The sequence below is a fragment of the Rhipicephalus sanguineus genome, chromosome 5 (assembly GCF_013339695.2).
Source record: "Rhipicephalus sanguineus isolate Rsan-2018 chromosome 5, BIME_Rsan_1.4, whole genome shotgun sequence".
NCBI classification, from domain to species: Eukaryota; Metazoa; Arthropoda; class Arachnida; order Ixodida; family Ixodidae; genus Rhipicephalus; species Rhipicephalus sanguineus.
This window is the reverse complement of record NC_051180.1, coordinates 19,234,542-19,262,482: the sequence shown is the minus strand read 5'-3', so window position 1 is coordinate 19,262,482 and position 27,941 is coordinate 19,234,542. Positions and strand designations below refer to the sequence as shown.

General features: G+C 47.5%; 1 protein-coding gene across 1 annotated transcript in view; it reads right to left on the bottom strand.

Moving 5' to 3' along the window:
• The window catches only part of LOC119393328 (methanethiol oxidase), a 97,823-nt gene that overhangs the window by 11,263 nt on the left and 58,619 nt on the right, over nt 1–27,941 (bottom strand). Inside the window, exons 6-9 of the mRNA XM_037660294.2 lie at nt 24,593–24,774; nt 22,571–22,655; nt 21,888–22,009; nt 16,029–16,094 (exon numbers count right to left, since the gene is read on the bottom strand). Of these exons, the coding sequence (XP_037516222.1) occupies nt 16,029–16,094; nt 21,888–22,009; nt 22,571–22,655; nt 24,593–24,774 (455 nt within the window). The remainder of the gene's footprint in view (nt 1–16,028; nt 16,095–21,887; nt 22,010–22,570; nt 22,656–24,592; nt 24,775–27,941) is intronic.

Here is a 27,941-nt window from a genome sequence, read left to right as displayed (position 1 = left end):
TGACCGTGGTGACGAGGGGTCCATGTGTAGTGAAGTATGTGGTATAGTAGAGCTGTTGGAATTCGTGGATGCCTCGGTCATTTCGTCAACAAATTGTCTGTCGACAGAGCTGGCGAAATGCCGGAACCTGAAGCCACCCTTCGCGTTGGTGAGGTATAGGCCGTCGAGGCTGGTCGGCCTGGATAGTGCTACGTAGACTAACGTCAGTGGATGATGTTTGTCGTATTCGTAGACTACCTGGGCATACGTGGCCTACGTAGCCTAGTCTACAAAGCGGCTGTCAATCAATCTGGCATCATCCTCGGTCAGCATGAGGCCGTCGCCCAGCCTCGTAAGAAATGAAGAGGACACTGCGTCGTTATGGTGGACGAAGTGCACTTTACAGTGCGGTGATGTGGATATCATATGTAACTTTCGGTAATGTAATCCTCCGGGGTCGAGCAATGCTTCAATATAGATTGCTGAATCATAGAAATACAAACGTAATGTTTGTTAGACTGCTGTAAAAGCGGAGCCAACATTGGAACCACAGATGTTAATCTGATATGACGCCTGTATCGTAGGAGTAACATGTAGTGTTTATTGCTTTCTTGTAAAATTAGATAGCCAGCACCACAACCACAATTGACGTTGCACCGATATTACGCCTGCGTAGGCTGGTTTTCAAAACTAGTGTATAGATCTGGCGTGGCTCAGTGGTAGAATACCTGATTGCCACGCAGAATGCTTGGGTTCGATTCTTGCTTGGATCCTAATTTTCATTTTTTCCATTCGTTGAGTCAACGCTGCCGATGTTGGTTTGCCTTAACGCTCTAGCATTTATAAGCTACCAATGTCTGTTCTCGCCGTTCCTGGGTAGATATAAACTGTCAATCACCTGTGGCGCATACCCGTACACCGCGGCCCGTGGTAAACGGGTATGTGCCACACGTGTCTAGTGGAAAGGGTTTGACGACGTACGCGACAGGATTTATTGTTATTCATGTCATGACCTGGTAATCATATTCGCCAAATGCTCTTACCCTCCCGTGCAAATTTTGGTCTACACCAAGTTAAGGAGGCGATCATGAGAGCACCCAGACGTAGGCGGCTAGATAGATAGATAGATACGTAGATAGAAACGCTCAAAGTGCCAGAGGTTCGCTAAGAAATGCTTCGCATTTAAAAGCCTCACAATGGGGTGTTTGTTTGTGCTTATGACAACTGCAGCGAACAAGAAGAGGGATTCTGTGAAATCGGCAATAATCGTAAGCACGTAACCATTAACCCATCAAAGCACGAGTGGCATTCCACATTAGGAAGTATTAGAACACGTCTCCTTCACTTGTGGTCACCGAGATTGTATTTGTGCAAGAAAACCATCAAATGTTCGATGAGCATAATACTAACTGTAGGAATGATAATTTAACTATATATAGATGCTTCTTGAACCATCGACAACTCAAAAATTTGGTCCGACGCTTCAGAAATGCTATGTGAACATTTCGTTGCTTTAATCGAAACTGTGAAATATTAAATATATGGCAGCAAGAATGACATCCAGGCGTTTCATGGGTGTTTAAAGGGACACTAAAGAGCAAAACGATTTTTCTTATATTAGTAAAGTACTCTTTCACGATACCAAAAACACCACGCTTGGTGCGAGAGGATGCTTAGTAAGCGAGAAAATGCGCAAAAACAAAATGTGGGTCGACGCCACCTGGAAGTTTCCGCACCATTCGCCGTGACGTCACATGTTTTGACGGCGCCTACTAGGGGCTACGTAGGCACTAATCGGTAAAAATGAAGTGCATTGTCTTCTGAGGGGGCCGTAGAGTTAACATACCAAGTTTGGGGTAATTTCGTTGAACCAACGGCGCCAAAACACGATAAATACACTTCGAAATTCGTGACGTCAAGCGGGGAGATATCGGCGCGAAATTTAAGAATGAAACTTTGAACTTGATTTTCTCCTCTATTAATAAACCTGCGATGACGAAATTAACATTAGAGTTCTCAAAGCACAATTTATCTATCTAAACCAATTCATTGTTTCTCTTTATAGTGCCCCTTTAAGGAAGAGAAGAATATCATTCTTTTCGATGGATCAGTTAGTGATCCACATTAGAGTGAGCGTGACGGCGACGGAGCCAGCTGCCAAGCCATAAGTTGTGCTGACAGCGCGTGAATATAGTGATGTAGAAAATCGGCAGATACGGATGCGTTCCTTAGTCAAGCCGCACGCACTGCTGTTCGTCTTTTCGGGAAAGTCTGTCTAACTTACGCAAGTCGCGCCCATGCAGTCATCTCTCTTATCGCTGTCATAAATTGCATAAATCGAAATGTTGGCCAAAGTAGAAACATTCTTGCGAAAGAGAGCAGTTTTCTGGAAGCGCGGGCCACGAACGACGTTTTGTTACGCAACTGTGACGCACGCGCATGCACCCGCAACGCAAATGGTGCCTCGCGCTACACGACGCCGGCAACCGCGAAAGAACAAGGGAATGCCAAATCACGACGGCAAAGCAGGGCACGCTCTGAACGATTTAGCCGGAGCGTTTCTTCGCCGCGCCTCTCCAATAAGTTAATGACACACTCCGCAATTTGCTGAAGGCGAAAGCCTTAGATGCCTCACCAAACACGAAAATCGACCGTCGGCGGCGGCTTCGTCCCGCGGTGTCGGCGTCGGCACGAGTGATGCAAAATATCATCACGTGATGACGTCATCATATGACATCATCACGACGTCACAGATCAGCGAAATTCGTGACGTCATCATGACGTCACTATGACATCACAAAACGTGGCGTCACATACGATGATGTCATCACATGACATCGTCGCTTGGTCAAAAGTGGGCCTATCACGGAGGCAGTGCCAAACCACGTGAAGAGTAGAAAGCTTGCAATTCCTGCGATCCTGGAGGCAGTGCAAAACCACGTCAGGCGCAGAATGCTTACGGAGTGGGCGGGGGACGATCGATACGCCGATTGAGAAGAAAAAGAACATGACTTTCGCCTTCGAGTCATCTTACAGGTCAGTCTGTAATAATAATATCTCGGGTTTTACGTGCCAAAACCCCGATATGATTATGAGGTACACCGTAATGAAGGGATCCGGAAATTTTGACCACCTGGTGTTTTTTAACGCGCGCTGGCGCCGCACAGTATACGGGCCTCTAGCATTTCGCCCACGTCGAAATGCGACCGCCGCGACCGGGATCGAACCCGCGACCTTCCGGTCAGCAGCCGAGCACTGTAAGCACTATATATACCACCGAGGCGGCTATAAAGGGGTATTCAGACGGGGGAGAAATGCTCGGGAGATAAAGGCGGAGCCTAGTGACGTCAGCTCGCGTGGAGACGTCTCCACAAATGCCCCCCAATCACACGGGCGAGGCGAACGGAGGGGGAGACCAGTGTTACTAGACTACTCTGGTGGCTTGCACCACCCGTTTGACGAGCTGCAGACTGTACACCCGCTGCCGCTCTTTGCAGAAGCAAGTGCAAAAATGTGGCCGAACAAGAGCTCGAAATTTGGCTATATCCCAGATCGCCGGGGGATTGTTTGTTCTTTCGGGGAGAAGGTCCCCGTCTCGCCCTAGGAGGCCCGGGGGGGTGTCACGCCCACTCGCTAATCCGTGACGTCGCTATCACGTGATCCGCAATCCCCTCGTCTCCCCCGAGCATTTCTCCCCCGTCTGAATACCCCTTAAGGGACCCTGTGAATTTTTCGATATTCACGTAAAAAAACGTGCGCGCCGTTGTGGCGGTTTCTGTTCAACAGCGGTTAGCCGTGTTGGCTATCAGAGAAACGTGTTCGGCCCTCATGCAGTAGCGCACCGCTTGAGCAATCTGGGAATGTACGCAAGGAAGAGACGCGCGGTCGTTACGAACATTCTGCAGAGGAACTCATTGCTTTCGGTGAGAAAGAGTTGGCGGGAAAGGGAAGTCGACCGCACTGCATGGCCATCGTGGTTCGTTTCTACGGGCTCGTTTGTTGCTTGTGTTCTTTGTTCATGTTGTTGTTGTTGTTTTCGCGTTGGGGAGATTAATGTGTTCGCCACGCGAGCTTGAAAGCGGGCAGACTGCGAGCGGAAAAAACAAATGACCGGAATTTGCATTTGCGGATGCAGCGAGGCGAGATGTGTTCAATGAGGCAAGGAGACCTCAAATGGGTTGGGGGGCGAGCTAGCGCAGCTGGCTTTGCTTGTGGCATCTCTCTCTACTACTTCTGGCAATGTTTTGTTTGTATTTAGAATTCAGTGAGCAGCTGTCGAAGTTGTTTGCCTGTTACAACGCGGTAAGCAGGCACTGCGCGCCCCTCGCTCGATGTGTTTGGAGCGTGGCTTATCAAAACGACGTAGGCGGAACTCGCGATATAAAACTGCCTCGCAACGTTGCGTTTTCTACTTCTCAGACTGCCTTCCTTTTATGGATTCGCGAGCTGTCAGTCTGTCCACATTTTTGTTTTAGCCTGTTTGTATCTTCGAAAGAATCGGCTGGCGAAGCGTTTAATCAATTTCATGCTTTTTTTTAAGTTCGAGCAGTTCTCCTTTCTTTTAAAGTAAATTGTAATAGTAATAATAATAATAATAATAACAATAATAATAACAATAATAATAATAATAATAAGAAGAAGAAGAAGAAGAATTTCCATGGTCTTACGTGCCAAAACAACCATATGTTTATGAGGTACCCCGTTGTGGGGAACTCCAGCTTAATTTTGACCATATAGGGTTCTTAAATGAGCACCTAAATGAAGTAAATTCTGAAATGCATAGAGTGTAAGTACCATTTTCAAATGTTAGCGTCATACGTTCCTCTCTCTCGCTTCTCTCGGGAAGGCTCGGGGAACTTATGTGTTGGGTTTCGACAATGTTTTCTTTTGGGGGGAAAGGGGGGAGGCAAATATATCGACACCCCCCCCCCCCCGGCCCCCTCCTGTGTCCCCGTCTGTTGCCGCCCCTGTCTCATGGCCTCTTTCTTCATTTGTTCCCTGCATGTTATCTTCCGCTTGATTCAACAGAAAGGCACTGTACATTCGCACTGTTGTCTCTATCACGGCAAGCGAGTCAAGCAACAACGACCGTGCGCGCGCCACACGCAGCCTTCCGCGAAGGCCTAATTTCACCGCTTCGCATAGGCCGTCTTTCACCATCGAGCTAGCACACAGCGGTGATTCGTTTTCCAGGTCCACACGCTTAGCGGGAAGCTCGCCTCCCAATGCCCGCCTACTAGTGATGCAGAACTATCGATGGTACTATCGATACTATCGATAGCTGAGTCACTATCGAACTATCGATGGTGAAAAGTACTATCGATAGCGCTATCGATAGTAAAAAATTCAATGGTACTATCGATAGTATAATATCAACAGCGCGGACTCACTGCAGAATAAACTTGGTTTTCCGCGCGCATGGTACATAGTGGAGCCAGGCTGAAGGGCAAGAAAGTTGACATGCTTGTGTTCTTCACCAGAGTGCTTTGCTGACACATGATCATAAAGTCAAACTGTTCTGCTGTAGCGGAAAGGAAGCCTTTACATATGGTAGGACTGCGCGGCTTCAAATTGATATTGCATTTTTTGATTTCAAAATAAAAAAAATACCAAGTTAACTTTAAGCTGTAACTGGTCGCTTTTGGATACGAATTTATTGATGGACATATTCCGCCATTTTGACTGCGGAAATAATTAATTTATCTGCCAAAAATTGCTCATAAATTAAGCGAAGCTGGTAATAGGCTATCGCAAATATTTTGGCAATATGGCCGGCCAGCAACCGCATCATTATTCACACCACTATCGATAGTATTGTCACGTGGTTGTGACGGTGAAGAATGCTGCAGCAAGACTAGGAAATACGGAGCTCTTTATTTGGACGAATTTGTGTCCAGAAAATCAAAACTCAAAATACAAACGATACATGCTGGGCACTGATAGGGGCGGGAGCAGTCATCAGCCGTTGAGAAATCTGATCATCGGTGGAACGCGTCGTTCATACATCAGTCATCAAACCTTCCAGCGTTATCGCTGGTGCTCGCGTAAGCTCTCGAATAAACTTGACCATTCGCGTCTGGCGCGTAACAGAATGACATCAAACAATTGTGAACCTTCTCAAACATACCGGCGCGGTCTGTGTGAAACGTTACTAACAGTCTTTGTGGGTTAAACCCGAATACGTCAAAACAAAACAATAAACACGCGTGGCAGTAATATAGTAATATCGCTATAGTAATATTAACGATGGTACTACCAATTGCACTATCGATAGTTTGTCGATAGTAGCACAATTGATAGTTTGTTTGCACTATCGATAGTTTCAAAAAAACTATCGATACTATCGATAGTCAATTTGCCGATAGTTCTGCATCACTACCGCCTACGCGAGGAAGCGATGCAACGTGGCGATCCACACGTAGCGAGAGCGCGTCGTCCTCCGTTAGCTGTAATCTGGGCTTGCGAGCACCCACCAGCTCCACTCCGCGACGAGCATAAGCTGCTGCAAGCTCGCCGTCGACACTCGATGCGAGGCCTGTCCCAGCGGAGAACCAGTGCAGGCCTACACTCGAGCAGTGTCAGTGGACGAATCCCCGAGCCGCAAGTGTACGCCGACGCGCGCTCCTACACCATCGGCTATAGGGAAAGGCACGCGTTGTACAAGAAATTGCTTCCTCGGCGAACTCACTTGCGTCCCTCTGGGGATGCGGCTCCCGTCGGCTCCGCAACGGCTCTTGTTTTCTTTCTTTTTGTTTACCCCGTCTTTTCATTCCCGATCGCAATGAAACAGTGCCACGCTTTTCGATTGGTTTACTCTCTCCACTGACTTTTCCCTCTCGAGCTGCGTCCTAGTGGCGGCACTCGGATTGCTCACACTGAAGCGCTTGGTTATGTTACCGTCTAGCCTGGCCATCGCATAACCTAATGCACTGTGTTTTCCGAGTTATGAACCCCCTCGGTATCTTTGTCTGCTTAGGAACTGCGGCTGTGACGGTACGGTAAAATATACATATACATTGGCCGCACAAACATAACAGAGACTGAACATGACATAGCACGCAACGTTTATAGAACTATAGCACGCAAGTACACATGGAGAAACATGCATGCTTCAGAGACGCAGCCACATTATCTACCTGTATGCTTCGTTAATGCAACTGATTCTCGGAAGTTTATTGACCGTTTACTGCCTGCAACTTTATCCTATTTGTTTGCGTGTCATTGATGCTTCCGGGTTTCTTTCCGGATACAGTGTGAAACTCCAGGCCACTCTTGCAACATAACAAAGGTAAAGAAAGGGCGCATGGTGATTCAGTATAAGATGAAGATACGCGAATGCGGACCGTAGTCGCCTTTTCAGCATTTTCAGCACACCTTAGGCTATCATACGAGTGCTCCAGAACTTGAGGCTATTCAAGCATGTGGGCGCGCTCACACAAAAGCCTTTCACAACCCGAACGATCGAGGTAAATGTATGCATCCCTACAGTTGGCTTTGGTGAGTCCAGTCTAGCTCCTGTTTATCAACAAATCATAAAAGCTACATAAGGATGCGAACCCTCTTTTCCACATGGTGCAATGAGGAACCGATCGCGGGACCCAGTTAAGCAGGTATTAACCAATAGGCGCACTCCCAGTGTATTCGCTTCTCTCGACGATGTCTGCACGTTTCTTTAGATACGTTTCTCGCGAAGTTGACATAATATTCTTATTTCCATTGTCAAGCTCAAGTTCCAGTAGTACTCTCGTTCACGAAGATTTAAAGAAGTTAGCTTTGAAAGCCTATTAAAACGCAAATATTCGTGCCTGGGCCTGTTCACAGACCATTAGTCTGTTTTCATCTCAACCCGTAGCTCTCACCGACTACGAGAACTCGGCCAGCGTTGTCATCGTACGAACACGAAGCCACAAGTCCTTCGCGGAAATCAGTGCGCTTAGAACGACAGAAAGTCGAGCTAGTTGGTACGGATTCATGATAAAATAAGGCAGCCGTGCAGACACGGGCACAATAGCTGTCTTGATCTCTCCTGTTGTGTCCGTGCCTGCCCGCCAAGTTCTTTTATCGCGAATCAATGCGCGCACGCTGTAACCCCAGCTCGTGCCATCCTGGTGCCGCATGAAGACGACCTTGCCAGTGCCCCTAAAACATGGCGCGCTTCGGCAACACCACCGGCTCAGTCGTCAAACCTACCCGCCGCCACACCAAACTCTCGCGCAAGAGAAAGCAGTGGCGTAGAGGCAACTCGAAAGAAACACGTGTCCCCACGTATATGCCTACTACACTCCACACACCCACATTATACTCCACAGTATGCCATCCAAGGAGGTTCTATAGAACCTCTGGAGTGGCAGTCCCGGCCGCCGCCAACGGGAGCAAGTGAAGCCGCCGGCGGCCATGTAGCTAGAGGAAAAATACGGCGCGACCGCCATAGACGGCAATGGAATACGCGCGGCGCGCGCGTTGGTTTGCAGTCCCACAATCAAAAAATGAGATGGAAACTGCTTTAAACCCACGAACAGTTGCCTCTTCTCGTTTATGAAACAAATTATGTCATACAACCATTGTCAGCTGCAGACTTTCAGAATAATATGTTGTCGAAGGGGTGCTTCGTATATCGAGCGCGCTGGCGCACTGTAATTACATGTGTGTTACTAGGAACTGGGTTTTTGTGTTGTAACGGCGTCAGTGTTCAAGGGGTAACCACAAGCTAACGTGGAACGCACTTATTCTCTTTACATAAGCACACATTCATAACGCGAACATTTGGCCAGAAGGACCATTCGCAAGCATTAACCTACGTGGGCGACGTGTGCCATCACGGCAAGCGCAGCGCGCACAGCCTCGAAACGAGGTAGCTCCAGCCAGTAGCTCTCGCCCTCTCAGACTAGACGCATAAAAAAGTAAAGCAGCCGCGTCCTTCGGTGTTTCGGTTCCGGTTTGGTCGGATTTCAAAAGAGTTACATCTTGGTTTTGCCGCAATTTCTTGTTTTCGTAACTATTTGTGTTGAAGCTACGTCAAGGAGGTAGAAACTAACAGGCTTTTGTAGATGCGCTGGGAAAGCAGGAAAAATTGTAGGTACACTGCCAGGCCGTCTGCCACGTTCTGTCGAAGCAGTATTCTGCGAAGTGAATAGAGCAGAGGTGATTGGTTGGTTGGTTGCTCCTTGGCAACCTGGCGCAACCCACCGCGGGGGATCGGCCATGAAACGGGCGGCACCTTATTTTACAGATAAAATTGTTTTACATGGAGCAGAGGTGGTCAGAGCTGGTCGAGCAGGTCTAGCTCTCTAACAACTTCTTCGACCGGCATCTTCCCAGGTAGTACGCTGCGCGCAGTCTTTTGGAAACATGTAACACGGATAATCACGTCATGGAATGTTGCGTTTGCCAATTCCTCGATAAACATGCATCAAATTCGATATCCATGCACCGGATAAATATGCATGCACGCCGCCAGTCTTGACTTGCAAGAAAACACCAGAAAGCTCGGAATCTAAGGGCGTTCAGACTTCCTACTCGTACCAATAATGCTCGGTACGTCCAGCTAGACTGCACCCACTTCGTGTATACACTTAAAAAGCACGTACAACGTCGTGTCAGCGAGCATTTAAAGCGTAAAATTTTCGTCGCTACAACTGTACGCATGTATTACATGTATGCGCACCTTTCAAATTGTTTCCAGTTTAACAGCATGCACGAAAAACAGACAATCGTCAGCGAACGAAGTGAGGACACTTACACGTGAAAAGTGATCCCAGACGTCTGCTTATTGCGATTTGTGCAGCCATAAGCGACGCACGAAGTCACCATGGCCTCGTAAAACGTTTAACTGCTTTACAAAAGCATGCCACCGTCCCCAAAGACAACTGCGACGGCGGGGCAACGGAGCGCACTCCGTCGTCTGCTTCCGAGTTTTTCCTTTTGCAATATGGCGGCGACCGGCTTCACTTACGGGGGCGCCACTTCCACTCCAGAAGAAATAGTATATAACCTCCTTGATGCCATCTATGTAACGAGTTCGCCTCTTTGCATCATCACCAGGGCGTGCCGCAATGCACAGCAGCCCATATAAGCACCCATAGCCTACACCTGAGCACTGGGAGGCCGTGCAGACCAGCTCGAGTCTGAACAATCAGCGACAGCTGATACAATGCCATGTCACGAAAGTCTTCAGTCGGCAGCCAACGCTCGTTCTGTGGTGTTTAGTCTCTCAGCGTTAAGTTTTGTCGCGCTGTCCTTTACCTATCATACAACGGGACGAAGCGCAGCAAAGCCCGCAGGAGCACTAGATTAAGGATCTCCCTCTGTGCAGACCTAACCCTCGAATGAATAAATGTTAATCCTGCTCCATCAATCCTATGAACAAAGTTAATGAACGCAGAAATATGAAGGGTCCGTAAAACGCTATGACATGAAAAATTTGTTACATATGAGCTGTTGCATGCTATCCTGTCATGCACATACAACCGCAAGTACTCATTTATTGAGACAGCAATTATGTGGACACGCTCGACTGGATTTAGAGCGTAGCTCTTACACGCCCGTTCCTGCGTTCAGCGGCGTCACCGTCGCCGGCGTAACCGATAGAGCGAACAAGGACGAACGAGAGCAAACGCGGAGCGCAGCGAGCCGCAGTGTTAGCGTCTGCAATGCCTCGTGCTTGCTCGCGCTTCTTGCGACAGCGCAGCGCATGCCTCTTGCGAACGGGCACGAGAAAGGGGTTGACCTGCGAGGCTTGGGAGAGAAGAAGACGTGCGTTGGTCGAATGGACACTTTGTGCGTGGAACGCTCTAGCGGACCCTTAGATTCCGGGCACAAGTTCGCCCATAATAAACAAGTTTTCGGAGCGCAGCTCTAAGGCGCCCGTTCCTGCGTTGAGCGGCGTCGGCGTCGTCGTAACCGCCAGAGCGAACGAGGACGAAAGAGCGAACGCGGAGCGCAAGGGAGGATGAAAGACGGCGATAGCGAGGAGAGCGCGAGGAGGAGGGAACGACAGAGGCGATACGACAGGTTCCGCGGCGGCCATTCGCGGCGCCACAGTAGTGCGCTCCGTCGCCGATGACGTCATCACTAAGGCATGCGGCGAGGGCGTCCACCGATACTATATATGGAAACAAAGCGCTGCATGAATGGATGCCTGTCTGCGACGGCTGTTGTGGAACGCGCCCACGGGCTGCCTTCCGCGGTCTCCAGGTTAGCGAGACAGTCGCGCCTAAACTTATCGCAAAATCAAAACACCTAAAAGCTGCGCTCAGAATTCGCATTAGGCAAAACCGTTATCGTCGGTGAATTTTTATGAACCTTTTTTTTATTTTTTTATTAAATCCCTCAAAAGTGATCAGTGCCAGTTTGTCAAAACAATTCACTTTGAGTTGAAACGCTCAAACTGCACCGGACACATACACGCAATTAGTTATAGCTTATCGCATGTATGTCTATGGATGTTCTGGGTGTGGCGGAAACAAACATGGAAAAGAAGACGGCCGCGGAAGGGCTGCAGAGCAAATGTGCCCGGAAGGCAGCGCGTACCGTATTTGTTTGAATGTAACTCAATACTTAATTGCTTGGTTGACTGATAAACGGCAGGCCTCCCGAGCGGGGTAATGTTACCGCATGACCCTCCGAGCGGCGGAAATGGGCCGGCTCGTTTGACCTCTGCTACGGCTGCGTTCGTCCCCCCCGATCACGCGCTTTTACCCGCGGTGGAACATACATTGCGCGGGGGATCTTATCAATTATTATTTCATACCGAAAGGACATGACGGCAACGGCGACGGCAAAAACCCGTCGAGACTGTCCATATAATTGCTATCGCAATAATAATATGAAATGTGCTTCATCCTGTTGGCGTCACGACGTGTGAAGAAGGAAGCAGAAAAAACAGAAGGGGCACGGATTGTATTCTGTGTCTTTAGTATGCAGACTTTCCACGGCACAAAACGCATCCATTTCTACGAAATACGATCAATATTGCACACTGTGCGCGGGGCGCGTAAATATTACAAATATGTTTTTAAGAATGTCACCTGAGGTAGGGCCCTTTAAACGTCTCTCAAAAATTGCGAGGAAAGACAATGCCAATGTTAGATGTGCAATATTATAAACAAACCGAGGAAAAAGTAATAATAAACAAGCGAATTTATCTTCACTTCTCGTTCTAGTTATTAGCGGAACCCGCGGAATGCCGCTGTAATCCCCCGATATCGTCGAATGCTTTCGCTACTTCGAGCGCCTGTTCTTATAAATCTAGTCGAACGATAACTAACGGCCTAGTTTAATCTTATCAAGCGCGACTGGAACAGTTCCTTTTTTCTGTCGTCATCAAAACAGGACGAAAAAGAGTGCCGCTCAGAAGCACGCAGATATAAACCAGAACTGCGGGGAGGGAACCACCGAAACAGCAAAGCAGATTAGCCCGGCGAAGTTAGTCCCGAAGCCGAGGCAGATGTGGCTGCTCTGCCACCGCTTCCGGGAATGAGCCTGTTTGCGATCAAAGTGGATGGGGCCTGCAGCATCGTTCGGCAATTAGTTGCACGCTCTCGATTTAATCTTCCGTAAAACTGTTTTCACCTGAAAGCTCCGATGCTTTGCCGCACGGTCGAGAGGACCGAACAGGAACAGACGCACGCCGGCGTGGAGTGGGCTCTGACGTTTCCATGGTAACGTCGCAAAGCCGCTGAAGGCCCAGGCTTCAGGATTTCTGCTTTCTCTGCTACACTGCAGTCGCCGCTTGCAAACGTGCCGCGAAGTTAGCAGTCTGTTTGCGCTACCTTGTCAGTGATTCTCCCACGCCTACCTGTCGATCCTTCGCCTCTCATTTTTCTTTTTCTCTTTATTTTTCTCTTCCACCGTTCCTTTATTTCCTTCTCACTTTTTTCTTTCTTTTTTTTTTATTACGGATCAGGAAGTACGTTTGTACGATTATGCACACTTCCGGCACCGACAGCCGGCCCACGTTAAGTTCCCTACTCTTCGCATGAATAGTCTGTATTGAGCGAAAAATTGAATATCGATCTCCGTTCGTCCACGCTACCTTTGTCTACCTTGTGAATGTTCGCCGTCCTTCGTGCTTTCTGCATCCTGCATTTTCCTTTCTTGGTGGTCGACATAGCGTCTTGGAAGAAGGCCGTTTACGTTTTATCTCCCTTCATGTGCGGATGCTTTGCGGACGCTGTACTTTCGGTTTTCTGCATTCCGTTGCTACCGTTTTTTCTGTATAGCTCGTACTAGTTGTTGTTGCCCGAGTGACCAGTAGTGCAGGTGCTCTCCTTTTACGCCCACGCCGCTCTTCCTTTCACAGACAGAACCCACCCACGCCTCAACGAAAATAACCTGCACGTCGCCGGCGTTGGACGTGGCACGCATTAGACATCACGCTTTTTTTTTTCTGTGGAGCTAAAGCTTCCTTCTTTGTCAGCTAAAGCAGGGGCGTAGCCAGAAATTTTTTTCGGGGGGGGGGGGGTTCAACCATACTTTATGTATGTTCGTGCGTGCGTTTGTATGTGTGCGTGTATATTTACGCAAGCAAAACTGAAAAATTTCGGGGGGGGGGTTGAACCCCCCCAACCCCCCCCCCCCCCCCCCCCCTTGGCTACGCCCCTGAGCTAAAGGTCTCTGGAGAGGCATTATTGTTGCTTGCTGGGTAATTTTTTTTCTTTCTTAATCTCCTATCAAAGAAGAAAATCGGAAGGTGGGCCCCTTTACCTTTAACACTTCTCGTCTACTCTAAATAAAAGCTGCTAGGGAGGAAAGAAAGAGAAAAGGAAGAACAAACACTACACTCACTAACACATGTCATAAGCACAGAGACGGCAATATCACACGCACCAGCCCGTAAAGAACACTCTATTCTTGGTGACAAACATTAGGCCCGTAATTACACAGAAAGGAGACTTCAGAAAGTTCTTACATGAAGTATAAATACACGCGGCATCCCACCTTGGACAATAAGTACGCCCGCGAAAACCACGACACGGCCGTAACGAAGAAGACGTTTTGAGAAGAGGAGGAACAAGAATTTAAAAGCGCAGCGGAGGACAGGCAGATGGGATAGTGTTGCCGAGAATCAGTCGGCCAGATATGCGGTGCCCCTGTCCAAAAGAGGGTAAGGGAAAAGGCAAAAATAAAGTTTGTCGAAAAGACGCCGTGACTCACAGAACTGTACAGACCGATGACCAAGGATGTAAATGATAGTTTCCAGTGCCAGCAAGGCAACATAAAGTATAAAAGCTACATCACTGTATACTACTCGTATATGTTCGTTATCCAGTCTCCGTTACTCATGCAGTGCAAAATGAGCGGAACTTGCACCTAGCATTTCGCCTTCATCGAAATGCGACTGCCGCGGCCGGGATCGTACCCCCAGCCTTCGGGTCAACAGCCGAGTACCATAACTACTGTACCACCTTGGCGGACAATGTAGAAGTAATAACCGACGTCTTTCGTATTACGCGCACGACTCATTTATAAACGGCTGTCCCTTTGGACGCTGGTAAGCGATTTGTCTTTGAGTACCTGCTAGCACATGTAGACTGAAGAACCAAGACAGAAAAACAAAAAAGTTTCTTCGTTATGTACGCGCCCTTTCTTATTCTAATGCAGGAGGTGTCTTGTTTCCGAATTATAAGACCGGGACGTGATCTCCACCCTATGTGTGACGTCATCGAGTAAGCTGCCCGGGATTATTCAGCGTTGCGTCGGTGTTACCATAGCAGCGTGGCCGAGCCAAGTCGCTGGTAAGAAGACACGCTCGTCAATAACAGTACAAAGAAAAGTCTTATTCTTAGCAGGACATGTACATGCCCCGTTAAAAATAGCGAGGTCATGTTACCTGCCTCATTCTCAGAACAGTAACGCGACCCTCATTCTGCGGTGCACGTGGGCTTGAGCGGCCGTGAACCTGAACGTCGAAAGTTCTGTGGAAGGGAACTGTTAGGGCTTATAATAATCCCAACTCTAGGAATTTTTTTATATAATTGTTCGTTTCTCCTTAAGCAACGCGAGACTTCATAATGAATGGGGAATCAAGGTCATTATTTTGAAGGATAACCATTAAAAAGACTACCACAAAGTTAGGAACTCGCATCCAAGAAAGGTGAACGTGATCATCGTATAACTTCATCGAAAGCATGTGTTCATCTAGCGACTAAACTTTTCGGAATTCTTTTTAAAAACGCTGTGTTCAAAAACGATGCACATTGTGTGCAGTACTATTCATAATGCATTGTTCTATTTGAATGCAGCTTTCAGTTGCCGTACCTTTTCATTACAAAGCGTGTAAGTCTAACGCATCGTATCAGCTTTCGTTTTTCCTCTAGTTGAAATAAACGTACAACAGGCGTTCGCTTTAAATGTGAACCGTATCGTTCGTCACAACAGCTTTGTTGCGAAATACAAACGCTGTGCATGTAGAGCTTTCCGGGCCCTAAAACTTGTTCTATAGACGGCTGCACCTCATAGCAGAAGAAAGGTATACGATAACATCGAAGTACTTTTTTTGTCTATCCTCAAGTTTTCCCCTGTGCAGGTTAGCAAAGAGGATACTTATGTTTTATGCGACCCTTTCTGCTTTCGGTATATTCTGTACCTGCCTCTCTATTCACCTCATTTGCATAGGCGACTATGATCGCTATGATGTCCTGAGTCAGATCCGTCAATTATTGGGGGGGGGGGGGGGAACCAGCTGTTATGAATAATAATAATAATAATAATAATAATAATAATAATAATAATAATAATAATAATAATAATAATAATAATAATAATAATAAGAAGAAGAAGAAGAAGAAGAAGAAGAAGAAGAAGAAGAAGAAGAATACCAGTGCACCAGTAGCGTAGCCAGAATTTTTTCTGGGGGGGGGGGAGGAGGGGGGAGGGTGGTCACCGATACTTTATGGTGTTCGTGCGTGCGTTTGTATGCGTGCGCGTATATTACACATGCAAAATTGAAAATTTTCGGGGGTGGGGGAGGGTTTGAAACCCTCCAACCTCCCCCCTTGCTACGCCAACGCAGTGCACCCTGTAACACTGAAACGCCTTGAAATGCGTACCTTCAGCTCTTCGTCACGAAGCACCTTGACAGGCCCGCTCTTGTAAATGGAACCTCCCGTGAATACCTGCAATTGCGTTCAGTATCTTACTCGAGCAAACGCTCATTAAACCACGAGAAATGAAGGAACTAACTGAGCATCAAAGCTGGGGACTCACCGATTCAAACATACAGAGAAGCAACATGAAAAGGTCGGTATGTATGACGACGACATGACCGGAAAGGTGACAAACATGTATGTAATCACATATACTCAGATATCACGCAAACCCATCTCGTTCTCTCTTTCTTTACTCTTCTTTCAATCTCCCCCATCCCTTCCCCTGTGCAGGGCAGCATACCGGTTATGCCAAACTGGTTAACATCCCTGTCTTTCTCGTTTTCCTTCCTTCCTTGAGTTTCACCGTGCATTTAGGCAGCGCGTCGGCAAGCTTTAACGTCTATAATAATTAATAATTATTGTTGGGGTTTAACGTCCCAAAGCCACGATATGATTATGAGGGACGCCGTATTGGAGGGCTCCGGAAAGTTTGGCCACCTGTGGTTCCTTGACGTGCACCTAAATCTAAGCACATGGATGGATGGATGGATGGATGGATGGATGGATGGATGGATGGATGGATGGATGGATGGATGGATGGATGGATGGATGGATGGATGGATGTGGTTCCTTGACGTGCACCTAAATCTAAGCACATGGATGGATGGATGGATGGATGGATGGATGGATGGATGGATGGATGGATGGATGGATTATGAGGGACGCCGTATTGGAGGGCTCCGGAAAGTTTGGCCACCTGTGGTTCCTTGACGTGCACCTAAATCTAAGCACATGGATGCTATGAAAAATGGACATCATGTAACATTCCAGTGGATACCTGCTCACTGTGGCGTGATGGGGAATGAAAAGGCTGACGCCGAAGCTAAAACAGCTTTACATAATGCCCCGGAAGTGTGCATTGCGTTTTCGCGAGCAGACACTAACGCCTTACTTCGGCAAGTAATGCGCACCTACACTTCGGAGCACTGGAACAAACCAGAACGCCGGCACAAGCGGCTTCATAAATGGGACCCAGAAATGAAGTTTCCTATGCCTCACAAGCTGAAGCGAAATATGACATGCATCATTCACCGCGTTCGTCTTGGTGTGGCATTCACAAGACGCTATGCCCACTTGATCGGCTGCAGTGACACAGGTCCCGATTGTGGTCATTGTCGGATACCAGAGACACTTCAACATATATTTTGCGCCTGTCCAGCGTACGCACGAGAACGACAAAAACTGATCTCATCTATTGGGCGGTATCATAGTAGGCCTTTAACCGATGAGGTTGTGTTAGGTCCTTGGCCTGACGTCAGCAGCACAAGTGTGGTCATAGAAGCAGTCGTAGCCTTCTTACAAGCCACTGGACTGGATGCACGTCTTTAGATTTGCCCCAGCGTCACGAACTATATTCTCATCTCCCTACCTGACCATCGTCATTCATCACTCTTTCGCTCCCCTGTCCCCCCTCCCCCGTGTAGAGTAGCAGGCCAGAGCAAACTATAGCTCAGGCCGACCTCTCTGCCTTTCTGTAAATAAATTCTCTCTCTCTCTCTAAGCACATGGGCCTCGAGCATTTACGCCTCCATCGAAAATACGGCCGCGACGGCAGGGATTCGATCCCGCGACCTTCGGGTAGCTTTAACCTCTAAAGCCAGGTGTCGTTGCAGTCATTAATTGGCACTGCCGTAGAATAAAACTTCTCTGGTTTATAACAGTTCCCTCTAGGTGTTGTGGCATCTCCGTTAATTTTTTGGTTAGGAAACGCGAGATTTTTCGACGCATGTGATTCAAAGCCGTCGGTATCAAGCTTAAGAGGAAATAAATGTCATTTTTTAGTAAAGGCGAATGCTTTAGGACCTGTAGCACTGTTAACATTTATTGCATATAACTATTATAACATTTTACTTTAGCGTCAGCACTCCTTACCACCAGTATAACCGTCGTTCGGTCGTTATGCTTGCAGCCTCTAAATGTGTAAGCGCAGTTTCATATCAAGCCGTCGCGTTAAAGAACTCCCACAGGTGGTCGAAATTATGTGAAGCCATCCACTACGGCGTCTCTCATAGCCTCAGTGGTTTTGGGAGGTTAAACCCCATAAACAAGTTAACCAGTTTCCTATCGTTTAGGAGGAAAATGACGGCAAGACAATGACATGACCTGGAATCGGAAAAACTATAGTCGGTTACAACCTAAGATTAAGTACAAGCTCCGGCCCCAGACGTGCCGTTCGCCTGCCATTCACTTGCGCAAGAGAATCACCGCTAGGAGGTTTCCGTTGTAACCATAAGTGCTTTTTCACTCGTAATGTAAGTACTACGCATGTTAATAATTAAAAGTTTGTTGTCCCTACCTAAATATTACGTTTCACCGAGCGGTGACGTCGGAATCTTTGCCGAAATTTGCCAGGAAGTTCATGTTTTCGACCGAAAACCAGCGGCGCGAACACCTGTCTGCATAAGAAAACCACCGACCTGAAATACACGTACGGTGCTTGACGTCACGGAAATGAGCAATTGCAATTGGCTGGTGCACCTACGCAAATTCTCTCTTGGTGGTACAGCGACGGCAGTGGGCGGATCTTACATTTATTCTTAGCTTGTAGCCGGCTATAGTGCGGCGAGTGCATGCGTACGTCAACATTTCTTCAGCCCGCGTCAATTTCAGCAGCCTTCTCGCCTCCGTGCTGTTACACGCAGCGGTCGTAACTCTGCTAAAGATAAATGATAAGGAACGTTAGCCTACGCATACACGCTTACAAGTATCGATCCCCCAATCCAGTGACGTCTCTTTCTCCAGTATTCGCACGGCATCTAAAGACCGAAAGCTTTCCAGCCAAACCGAGAGAGACTTTTTTTTTTTCTCACGGCATCTTCTTGAGTTGAACAAACGACGTCGCTTTGGCGACGACGAGTAGCTGCTCGCAACGCACGGTGTAACGAGGCCAGCGCACCCTGGGGGAAGAAACGCGACCTTAACGATCCTGCAGCCTTTCCACGCAGGTGCCCTCGTGGGAAAGTTTGCTCGCGTCTAATGATAACTAACGGTGCGAGAGTGCGGCCGACATCACAATGAATAGTCTCTCGAATGCCCACGGGCTTTCTAGGATTGCTGCTGGCTCAATACTTGCGTCCCTTTCGACTCAAGACCAAGATTCAACGGGCACGCCAGTGGAGACGGCAGGGAGGATATCTTTTGCGCCTGCGACCCAGCGTCGTCGACAGCACATCCGAGACCATTTAAAAACATGTCCTTGCAAACTATTATTTTATAACATCTCGGAATCCGATGTCGAGTTAAACGTAAGTGTCTAATCACTGTGCTTTCTTTAATTACGTACTTCGAATGCATGGTCCTCGCTAAAATTCATTTACTAAGGACGAAATTCCTTCCAAGTGGTGAAGAGTTAGATTATCAAAACACAGTTCTCAAGGTTCACCGCTACCATTAAATATATTTCACCAGCGGTTACTTGAGAAGCAAGAAGAGTGAAGCAAAAGAAAGCAAATGAAGCACTTTGGGCACGTAGGTTCTTTCTTTTTTTTATTTCCATGTTACTTTTTTTTTTACTCAGTTATTTCAGAACCGAGGGCGCACACTGTCTGATTCAGTTACGGCACTCTTCCTCTTGTACTACTAATTAGTAAGTACTCATTAATCGAAACCGGGTTAATCTAGTCCAGACCAGGGTCAGTAAATTTCCTCGTCAGTATCTCATCTCATCTGTTGGACACACGGCAGTGCATGCCGCGCTTCCACCTCCGAAATCTTTCTGCACCTAACGCGGTTTTGCACTGCCTCCAGGATCGGAGGCATTGCAAGCTTTCTGCACTTCACCTAGTTTTGCACTGGCTCCATCAACGGACCACCTTTGAACAAGCGACGATTTCACGCGATGACGTCATCATATGACGTCGCAATATGTGACGTCATATTGATGTCATGATGTCAAATTTTGGCGCTCTATGACATCACATGGCGACGCATTCACGTGATGATTTTCTGCATCACTCGTGTTGACGCCGCCGACGCCGACGGTCAAATTTCGCGTTTGGTGAGGCATTTAAGGCTTTCGCATTAAAAAGTAGTGAAGGACGTCTGTGCTTTAGCCGTAATTCTTCATCGTCATCAGTCGTCGCGTCAACAAAAGTGCACATAATCCCTTACAGACGTGTAGCTGGTGCCTCGCTTCTCCGCAGAATGACGAATAATGGCTTAGTAGGCGCTTCCCAACTTCACGAAAATTTGATTTATGGCGTAGTGGGTACCTTTCTAGTGTACTTGTATTGTAGCCCCAAGAGAGCTTACAACGGGCTCCTGAAACGCCGCTCTTCCAGCTTTCGCTGTGACTGTGCTGCGGTTTCAGCGCAGGCCTGGCGTTTTTTGACTGCGACTTGTCTGAGCGAACGCCTTTGACTTTGTGGCGCCGTCTGGCTCGCAAGCGCGGATTCGCCACGTATCTCCTCCCCCTCTCTCTCCTTTATATTCCACACTTTCCCTTCCCCGGTGCAGGGTAGTCAACCCGTAGTCCTTTCCTGGTTATCATCCAGCCTTCTACACTTTTTTACAGCGAAAGCTGTTATGAGATCATTTCACCGGCCGTTTTTGGCGCCGTAGTTGTCCGCCGCCGCCGCCGCCGCCGGTGTCCGTAACCAGTATCGCTCGAAATAAGAAAAAAAAAACTAAATAAGAAAAAAATTCCAGGATGGAACGAGGTTCGAACCTGGGCCCTCTGCGTGGGAGCCCAGTATTCAACCTCTGAGCCATGCCGGTGCTTGACGCTGCTTTGCAAAAAGGTCCTATACAGGCTTCATTTCGGGAAGGAACCACATTAGCATATGCAATATAGCGTGGTAGAAGAGTAAAATAAGCACCAAGCGTCGCACAACGCGAATTCTCTAAGCAGGCGTCGCACAATGCGAATTGCGCAACGAGTAGGTTGTTGTATGCTTCCAACCCATTACAAAGGGTTCTGCCATAAGTCTTCGTCGTCATCAGGCGCGGCATCAACAAAGTGCGCATCATGCCTCACATGTGTTTAGCAGGTACCACGGCTCTCCGTAGAATGACGAAAAATGGCACAGTGCCTGCTGCCCTACTTCTCAAAAACTACAATGATTTATAGCGAAGTGGGTTCCTCGCAAGTGCACTTGTATTGGTTGCCAAGGAAGCCCATAAGCGCATGATCCATTTCCTCGGGGTCTCAGTAAAATTACCATGATTTAGAGCGTAGTGGGTTCCTCGCAAGTGCACTTGTATTGGATGCCAAGGAAGCCCATAAGCGCATGATCCATTTCCTCGGGGTCTCAGTAAAGGTCTCGCCCCCCCCCCCCCGTCTCTCTCCCACGTCAACGTGTGTTATACAGCATGACGGGATGACGGGAGAGGGAAATAGCGACCGGGCGTCACCCAATCCAAACTGCATAACTGGTGGTCCGTTTAAAGCTTCCAACCCATTACAAAGAGCTGAGCCATAATTCTTCATCGTCATCCGTCGTCACGTCAACAAAGTACACATAATGCCTTACAGACGCGTAGCTGGTGCCTCGCTTCTCCGCAGAATGACGAATAATGTCTCAGTAGGTGCTTCCCAACTTCACAAAAATTGTGATTTATGGCGTAGTGGGTACCATTCTAGTGTACTTCTATTGTAGCCCCAAGAGAGCTTACAACGGGCTCTAGAAACGCCGCTCTTCCAGCTTTCGCTGTGACTGTGCTGCGATTTCAGCGCAGGCCTGGCGTTTTGCCTCCTCCTGAAACCTAACCGCAAGTATCTCATGCCAACACTAAAGAGAGGCACGACGTTCAAGCGCTTACCTGTCCCACCAAGCTCGGGTGGCTGGTGTCAGTGATGTCGTATTGGCGCACGTCGCCATGGATCCAGCAGGCGACGTAAAGGAACCGGTCGTCCAGTGATATCAGTATGTCCGTTATGATCGCTGAATGGGGCATGCGTGCAGAAGGGGTCAAACTGAAGTCTCTGTGTAAACACGAGCATCGTTTACGCAGCCGCACAGAAGCATTGCTTGTGAACGCCGCAGTTTAGCAGCGTAAACGTTACGTCAGTTGTGACGCGAGTGATGCATAAAGAGTCGTTCTAGTAGGGAGCATGTTGTCATTACAACCCGCAGTAGCAGAGTTTGAGTCCCGCGGTGACATGATTACTGACCTAACTTTAGCGTTTTACGTATGAACCACGTGACGATTTCCAGATAACTTCCGCTAACATCGCATCGGTTTAAACCTTGTTAGTGCGTCTCTCATTCAACTGCCATTTACAAATTTACGGGCATCATTAGCAACTAGGATATACAGCAAAATGAGTTGTTGAATTTGTAAAAGTGCCATATGTTTCAAATCGCTCAATTTTCCGCGCACATCATTCCTCTAAACAGTATCTTATTTAAGCTATTCTTGCGAATATTTACGAACCACTCCGGCAAATATTGGAAGCAAAGCAAAAGTCTGCATACTGAATGGCGAACAAATTTTCTGCATACCTGGCATCACGTCCATGGCCCATCCTTTTACTTTCTTAGCTGGAACTGAGATCACTTTCTCGGCTGCCCAGCTCCCGTCCTTCGCCTGCAATTTGGTACGCAGCAAAAGCGTCAAAAACGTACGAGATCAAGGAAGCTTCATGGTATAAGTTTTCACGCTTGTAATAACGAAGAAGCGAGAACTTTTTCCTGCACACTGGCTCTGATCGCAGATAGCGGTAACCCAATTAGATCAAAATGTGACCTTTGGCGCCCCAATTCTGCATACCTTGTTATGAGGCGTCAAGGAGTGGAGGAATCCAAATCGATTTTCACCGCGTGGGCTTTCATAAGGTTCGTCCACGTCGTAGAATGTGAGCATTTTGGCGTTCGACGTTCAAAGACTTCCGAAGCAAAAAGATGCAGTGCAAAAAAAAACACGAGGGCAGACAAGGAACACGGAACTGGCGCCTTGTGTTGTTTTGCGCTACAATTTTTTTCTTCAGAAGTCATAAACCGACTAGCCCAATAAAACGTTTTGCTAAAACATCCAATGAAATGGGAACTTTTAAAAAACCTCACGTAGTCAAATTTAATCGGGAGTCCCCCACTACGGCCTGCCTTATGATCATATGGCGGTTTTCGCACGTAGAAAGGCCATAGTTACAAAATAATATAGCACATTCAGCACTTAAAAAAAGCTAGCGAGCTATAACAACAATGAGAGCGTACGATACACGGATGCTGCAAAATACCGAGGAGTAAACCAATATGTAGCCAGCGTGGTGGATGAAACGGGTAGAGAGCTCGCTGCTGCTTCGACACATGCAAATGATGTAACCACCGCAGAGGAACTGGGCATTGCATTAGCTCTCAGTACAAGTTCTTCGTCAGTAACCATCGTGACAGATTCACAAGAAGCGTGTCGAAGATTCCTAAAAGGAACAATTAGCAGATCAGCCCTTCAAGTTCTCCTCAAGTGCGACTTCGAAGATGCAAGTATCCTCTGGACACCGAGGCATGAATCTCTAGCGGGGAACCGAGCGGCGCATGCTGCAGCCCGAGAGCACACACACCGGGCTACCCCGCAGCGATATTCGGACTCCGGAAACGCAGAGGAGCGAATACCGAGGAAATATTCAGAAATACTCGCGCACTACAGGAAGCAACGACGCCACTATCCACCTGCTCACAAAAGGCTGACTAGAGAGCAAGCAGTGACTTGGAGAAGGCTCCAGGCAGGCACCTATCCGCACGGTACACTACTCCACGCAATGCACCCCGGCAACTTCACTAGGAACTGCATATACTGCCCGGAGAGTGCTAACACCCTTTACCACATGGCATGTGGATGCCGAAACAACCCAAGTATCCCGACCACAGACGAACAGAGCATCCAAGAAAATCCGGAAGACCAGTGGGAGGCGTTGCTGACGTCACTAAACCCTGAGGACCAGCTCCGACTGGTGGACAGGGCTCTGGCATCAGCTGCAAGCCATGGCTACCTGGAATAAGGAAGTCACCCACCTCTGGGCGAAGGGAACGCGCGCCTGGTCAGGCAATAAAGTTTAATTCTCTCTCTCTTGGTATACGTTTTTTGTGCGCCCTGACTTGCCACATATATAACTCTTTTTTTAAAATGCATTTTATATTTCATTTGGAGAGTCACGCCTCAAAAAGAGTTAAAACTCCCTGAAGGAGAGTTAACGAGGATCTTTAGGGAGTTATATGTATGTGTGCCAAGTCAGGACTCACCAAAAAGTGTAACAGGTAATCTTTTTTTTTTCTTAGCACGTAGAACTCTCGCGAGCACCATCGACAGTACTCGAATGCCACATGACTCGCGCGTAAATAACCAGCTCATTGTATCCGTAGATCAGGTGTCCGGCGACCAATGCCTGCCGCTACCGTTGTACAGCCAGTGTTTTGTTTTGCTAGGCACAAGTTCACCAAAAAGGCTACAATCGTTACACGTTTGGCTGCTGCGTTCTTCAACATCACAACCACGTGACGACATCCTCGCAGCAGAAACGAGTCACTCACGTCTGTCTTGAAGAATCGGAACACGGTTCCCCCCAAGGCGCAGCCAACGTAACCTTCCGAGGCATCGGGGTTGTGAAGAAAGCGCACTTCAAGCGGCATGGTGCCTTCGGGACCAAGGTCGATGGTCTGCAGTTTACGTCTGTACGTCCAGTCCCACACCACCAGGCTGGTACCGTAGAGCCCTGCAGGACCGCAGTGAGATAGAAGTTGATAAGATAAATGCGGGAGAGTCGGGACGGAAGCATGGTAAATACGCGGCGTGATATGGGACACAAGCTACCACCTACAGACAACACAATACGAACTTTTCGCGCATCATACACAAAACGGTGCGACGGCGTGCTAAACTTGCAAAAGAAAGGACGGAAGGAAATTTCTCTGCGGTTTGAATTATGAGGTAGTATTCATTAAGGCGTTAAGGCTTTCGCACAACGAGGGTATTTGTTGGGCATGCTGAAACACTGCTGAAAGAGTAGCGTTTTTTAACGCGACAGCATTAAAGAGCTCGCTTCGCAGAAATTTCGGAGTCGGCGTCGGTGTCGGCGTCATTGGTTGTGAGAGAAAAATCATCACCTTGTCCGTGACCAAAAAATCGAGAAAGATGCAAATAAAACAAATAATAGAAACCTTAGGATCGAGTGAGAATCGAACCCAGGTGGTCTGCGCGGCAAGCAGGTGTTCTACCTCACAGCCACGCTTTCTTGAAACTGTTTCGGAAAAAAAAAAAACACTAGATGAATGTCATGTAGTGGAAGGAGTCTCCTTAACGCATGTAATATTCCGTTGCAGAAGCGTAGAATCACGCCAGGCGTCAAAACATGTGAATTGAGCAACGAGTGGGTGTTTTAAAGGCCCACCCGTTACGAAGCGCTCAGACATATTTATTCATCATCAGCTGCAAAAGCACCAACAAATGGAAGAGCTGCGCAGGTTCGCATGTTGCCTTACGGACGCGTAGTGGGCCCTTCGCCGATTCGCAAGAGGAAGAATTATGGCGTAGTGGGCACTTAAAAAATGTACTTGCAGTAGGTATTCTAGGACAGTTTGAGAAGGCCAGTGTTACGCGCACAGTCGTTCGTTTCCTGACGGCTCGATTGAGGCATGCACCGAGAACCGAAGTTAGGCTAGCAATTGAGAAGGCGATGTGCACAGGGCTCGATTACGCTATCGCGTTCTACTCTTAAAGGCGAAGCTCAAGGGTCCTCCAAGTTTTTTCAAACAACTCTTATCTGTAAGAACATTATCAAGCGTACAGTTTTGCGGCTTTCTTGAAGGAGGTGGTATGACAGAAAAATTTTCAAAGACACCACTACAAGTGCAAACATTTTTTTAAAGCTCTCCCGTGTGGCGTAGAGTCGTGTCTTTGTGAGCACTTGTCTTCCCTCTTTGTTTTATTTTTCTTCAAAACTATATTCTTCAACACAATTTTTTGAGCTACGAGGCGCATAAAGAATATCGCTTGCAAAATCCACCGCCAGCCTGCTGGTGACTGATTTGCCGAAAGCGATTCAGTCGTTGTATGCTCTGCAGTTACGTGTAAAGCTCCATTGCGATACGGTGTCAAGGTAAATGATAGAACGCGTACTTTGGTCGAGCCGAGACATCCAGAAAGCGCCAGATTGCCCTTTCCAAGGTAAACAACGAGGTGTAAACAACATTCTGAAAGAAAAAGAAAAGGTACGCGTTGACATTGTGTCTTTTGTTTTCCTTTCTTTTTATTTCCAGGACTTTCCTATATGGCGTCACAATTTTGGATATCGCTGCAATAAAAGCAATAAACGAGGTAGTGTGAGGATGTATTTAAAAGACCTTTCGCCAGTAACTGCAGCTCTCTTAAGGTTGGTGCGTCCTGTGCTGCAATAGAAACAATTATTTAGCATTGCACTGTTCCTGCTACAGTTCGCAGATGTGTACACTTCATAGACTACAATGTGCTTCAGTGAATGACATTACGATTCCCGCTGGTCGTGCATCCACACAAATAGGTGGCATAACTACAGACCCCCGAATACAGCTTAGCATTTCATTCCGCTTTTTCTTTGCTAACTTGTGGACCGTTCACCGAACGTTAGCTGCTGCGCAATGAGTGTTTGACATGCATAGATGTTAATTGATCGCGTTGTTCAGTCCATTTTAATGCCTAACACACTTGACACCCAATTCGCGGTTGTACTTCCCTTTTTCTATAGCACCATACGTCTGCAGCTTGCGCAGTAACCTACCTGTGTTTATAAATCAAATAGCCCTGTTTTCTTTTTAATAACTTCGTCATTTCGTTTTGGTTGTAATGCTCTCTCTCTCTCTCTCTCTCTCTCTCTATATATATATATATATATATATATATATATATATATATATATAAATTATTTATGAGCACTGCAACGCGGTAGAATTTATACGCTGAACAAGGTTAATCATTTCGAAAGAATTAATTTGTACGTTGTTATTAAACTGGGAGAAGAAACCGTAAGGCTGTTCAAAGCTCAAAATAGTGAAATAAAGAAAAAGTAAAACGCATCGTTGCCGCGCCATGTTCAGTGACGTACTGACAGTGTGTGCAGACGAGCCGGCTCTCTCTCTCTCTCGTTTCCTTGCTTTCAGTGTATCTATATTTACAACCGAATAAATCCGACATTTATGCCAAGGAAAGCATGGGGGAGAATTGCTTTCTTTAATTATGGCGTTAACTGAAATGAACTGCCGTCGGCGGGATACAAACCCTCGGCCCTCTATAGTTACAAGGTCCGTGTGCCTCAGAGGCATGCCTGTACTGTTCGACACATATAAGGTATATCGGGCTCAAGTGTGACAATGAAACGACACAGATGTAGCTCGGTGGCCTCGAACGCGGCAGTCCTTGAGATATGAAACGCTGCGTCGCCGCTAATCTCATACGAAGTGAGTGCCACTCCTCGATCTGCTCGTAAGCCGATAGCGTGTAGGTCCGGTAATAAGTCAACATCACGCCGCGAAGAGAAAGGTGTCCTTTCGCAATATGTGGATGCGCAACACATTGAGTTGAAGTTTTCTTATAGCGTGAACGAGATGAATCAAGAACACCCGGGAAAGTGATGGCCAGGTTCACTTGTTCAATAAGCAAATGACGCTAACAGAAAATGAAGCTTGAAAGAGCGTTGGTTTGGGCATGTTGGTAATCTATTTAACTATTTTAGCGCACTTGTTAAACCAAACGGAGGATAGAGCGACACGGACACAGCGATGTGTACACAGCGATGTGTCCGCGTCGTTCTTCTGTTGTCTCTGTCTGGTTTAGCAAGTCCGCTAAATAAATAAAAAGAAAATGAAGCCCCCGTAACTGAATCGGAAACGGTATAAAAGGACCTTACTT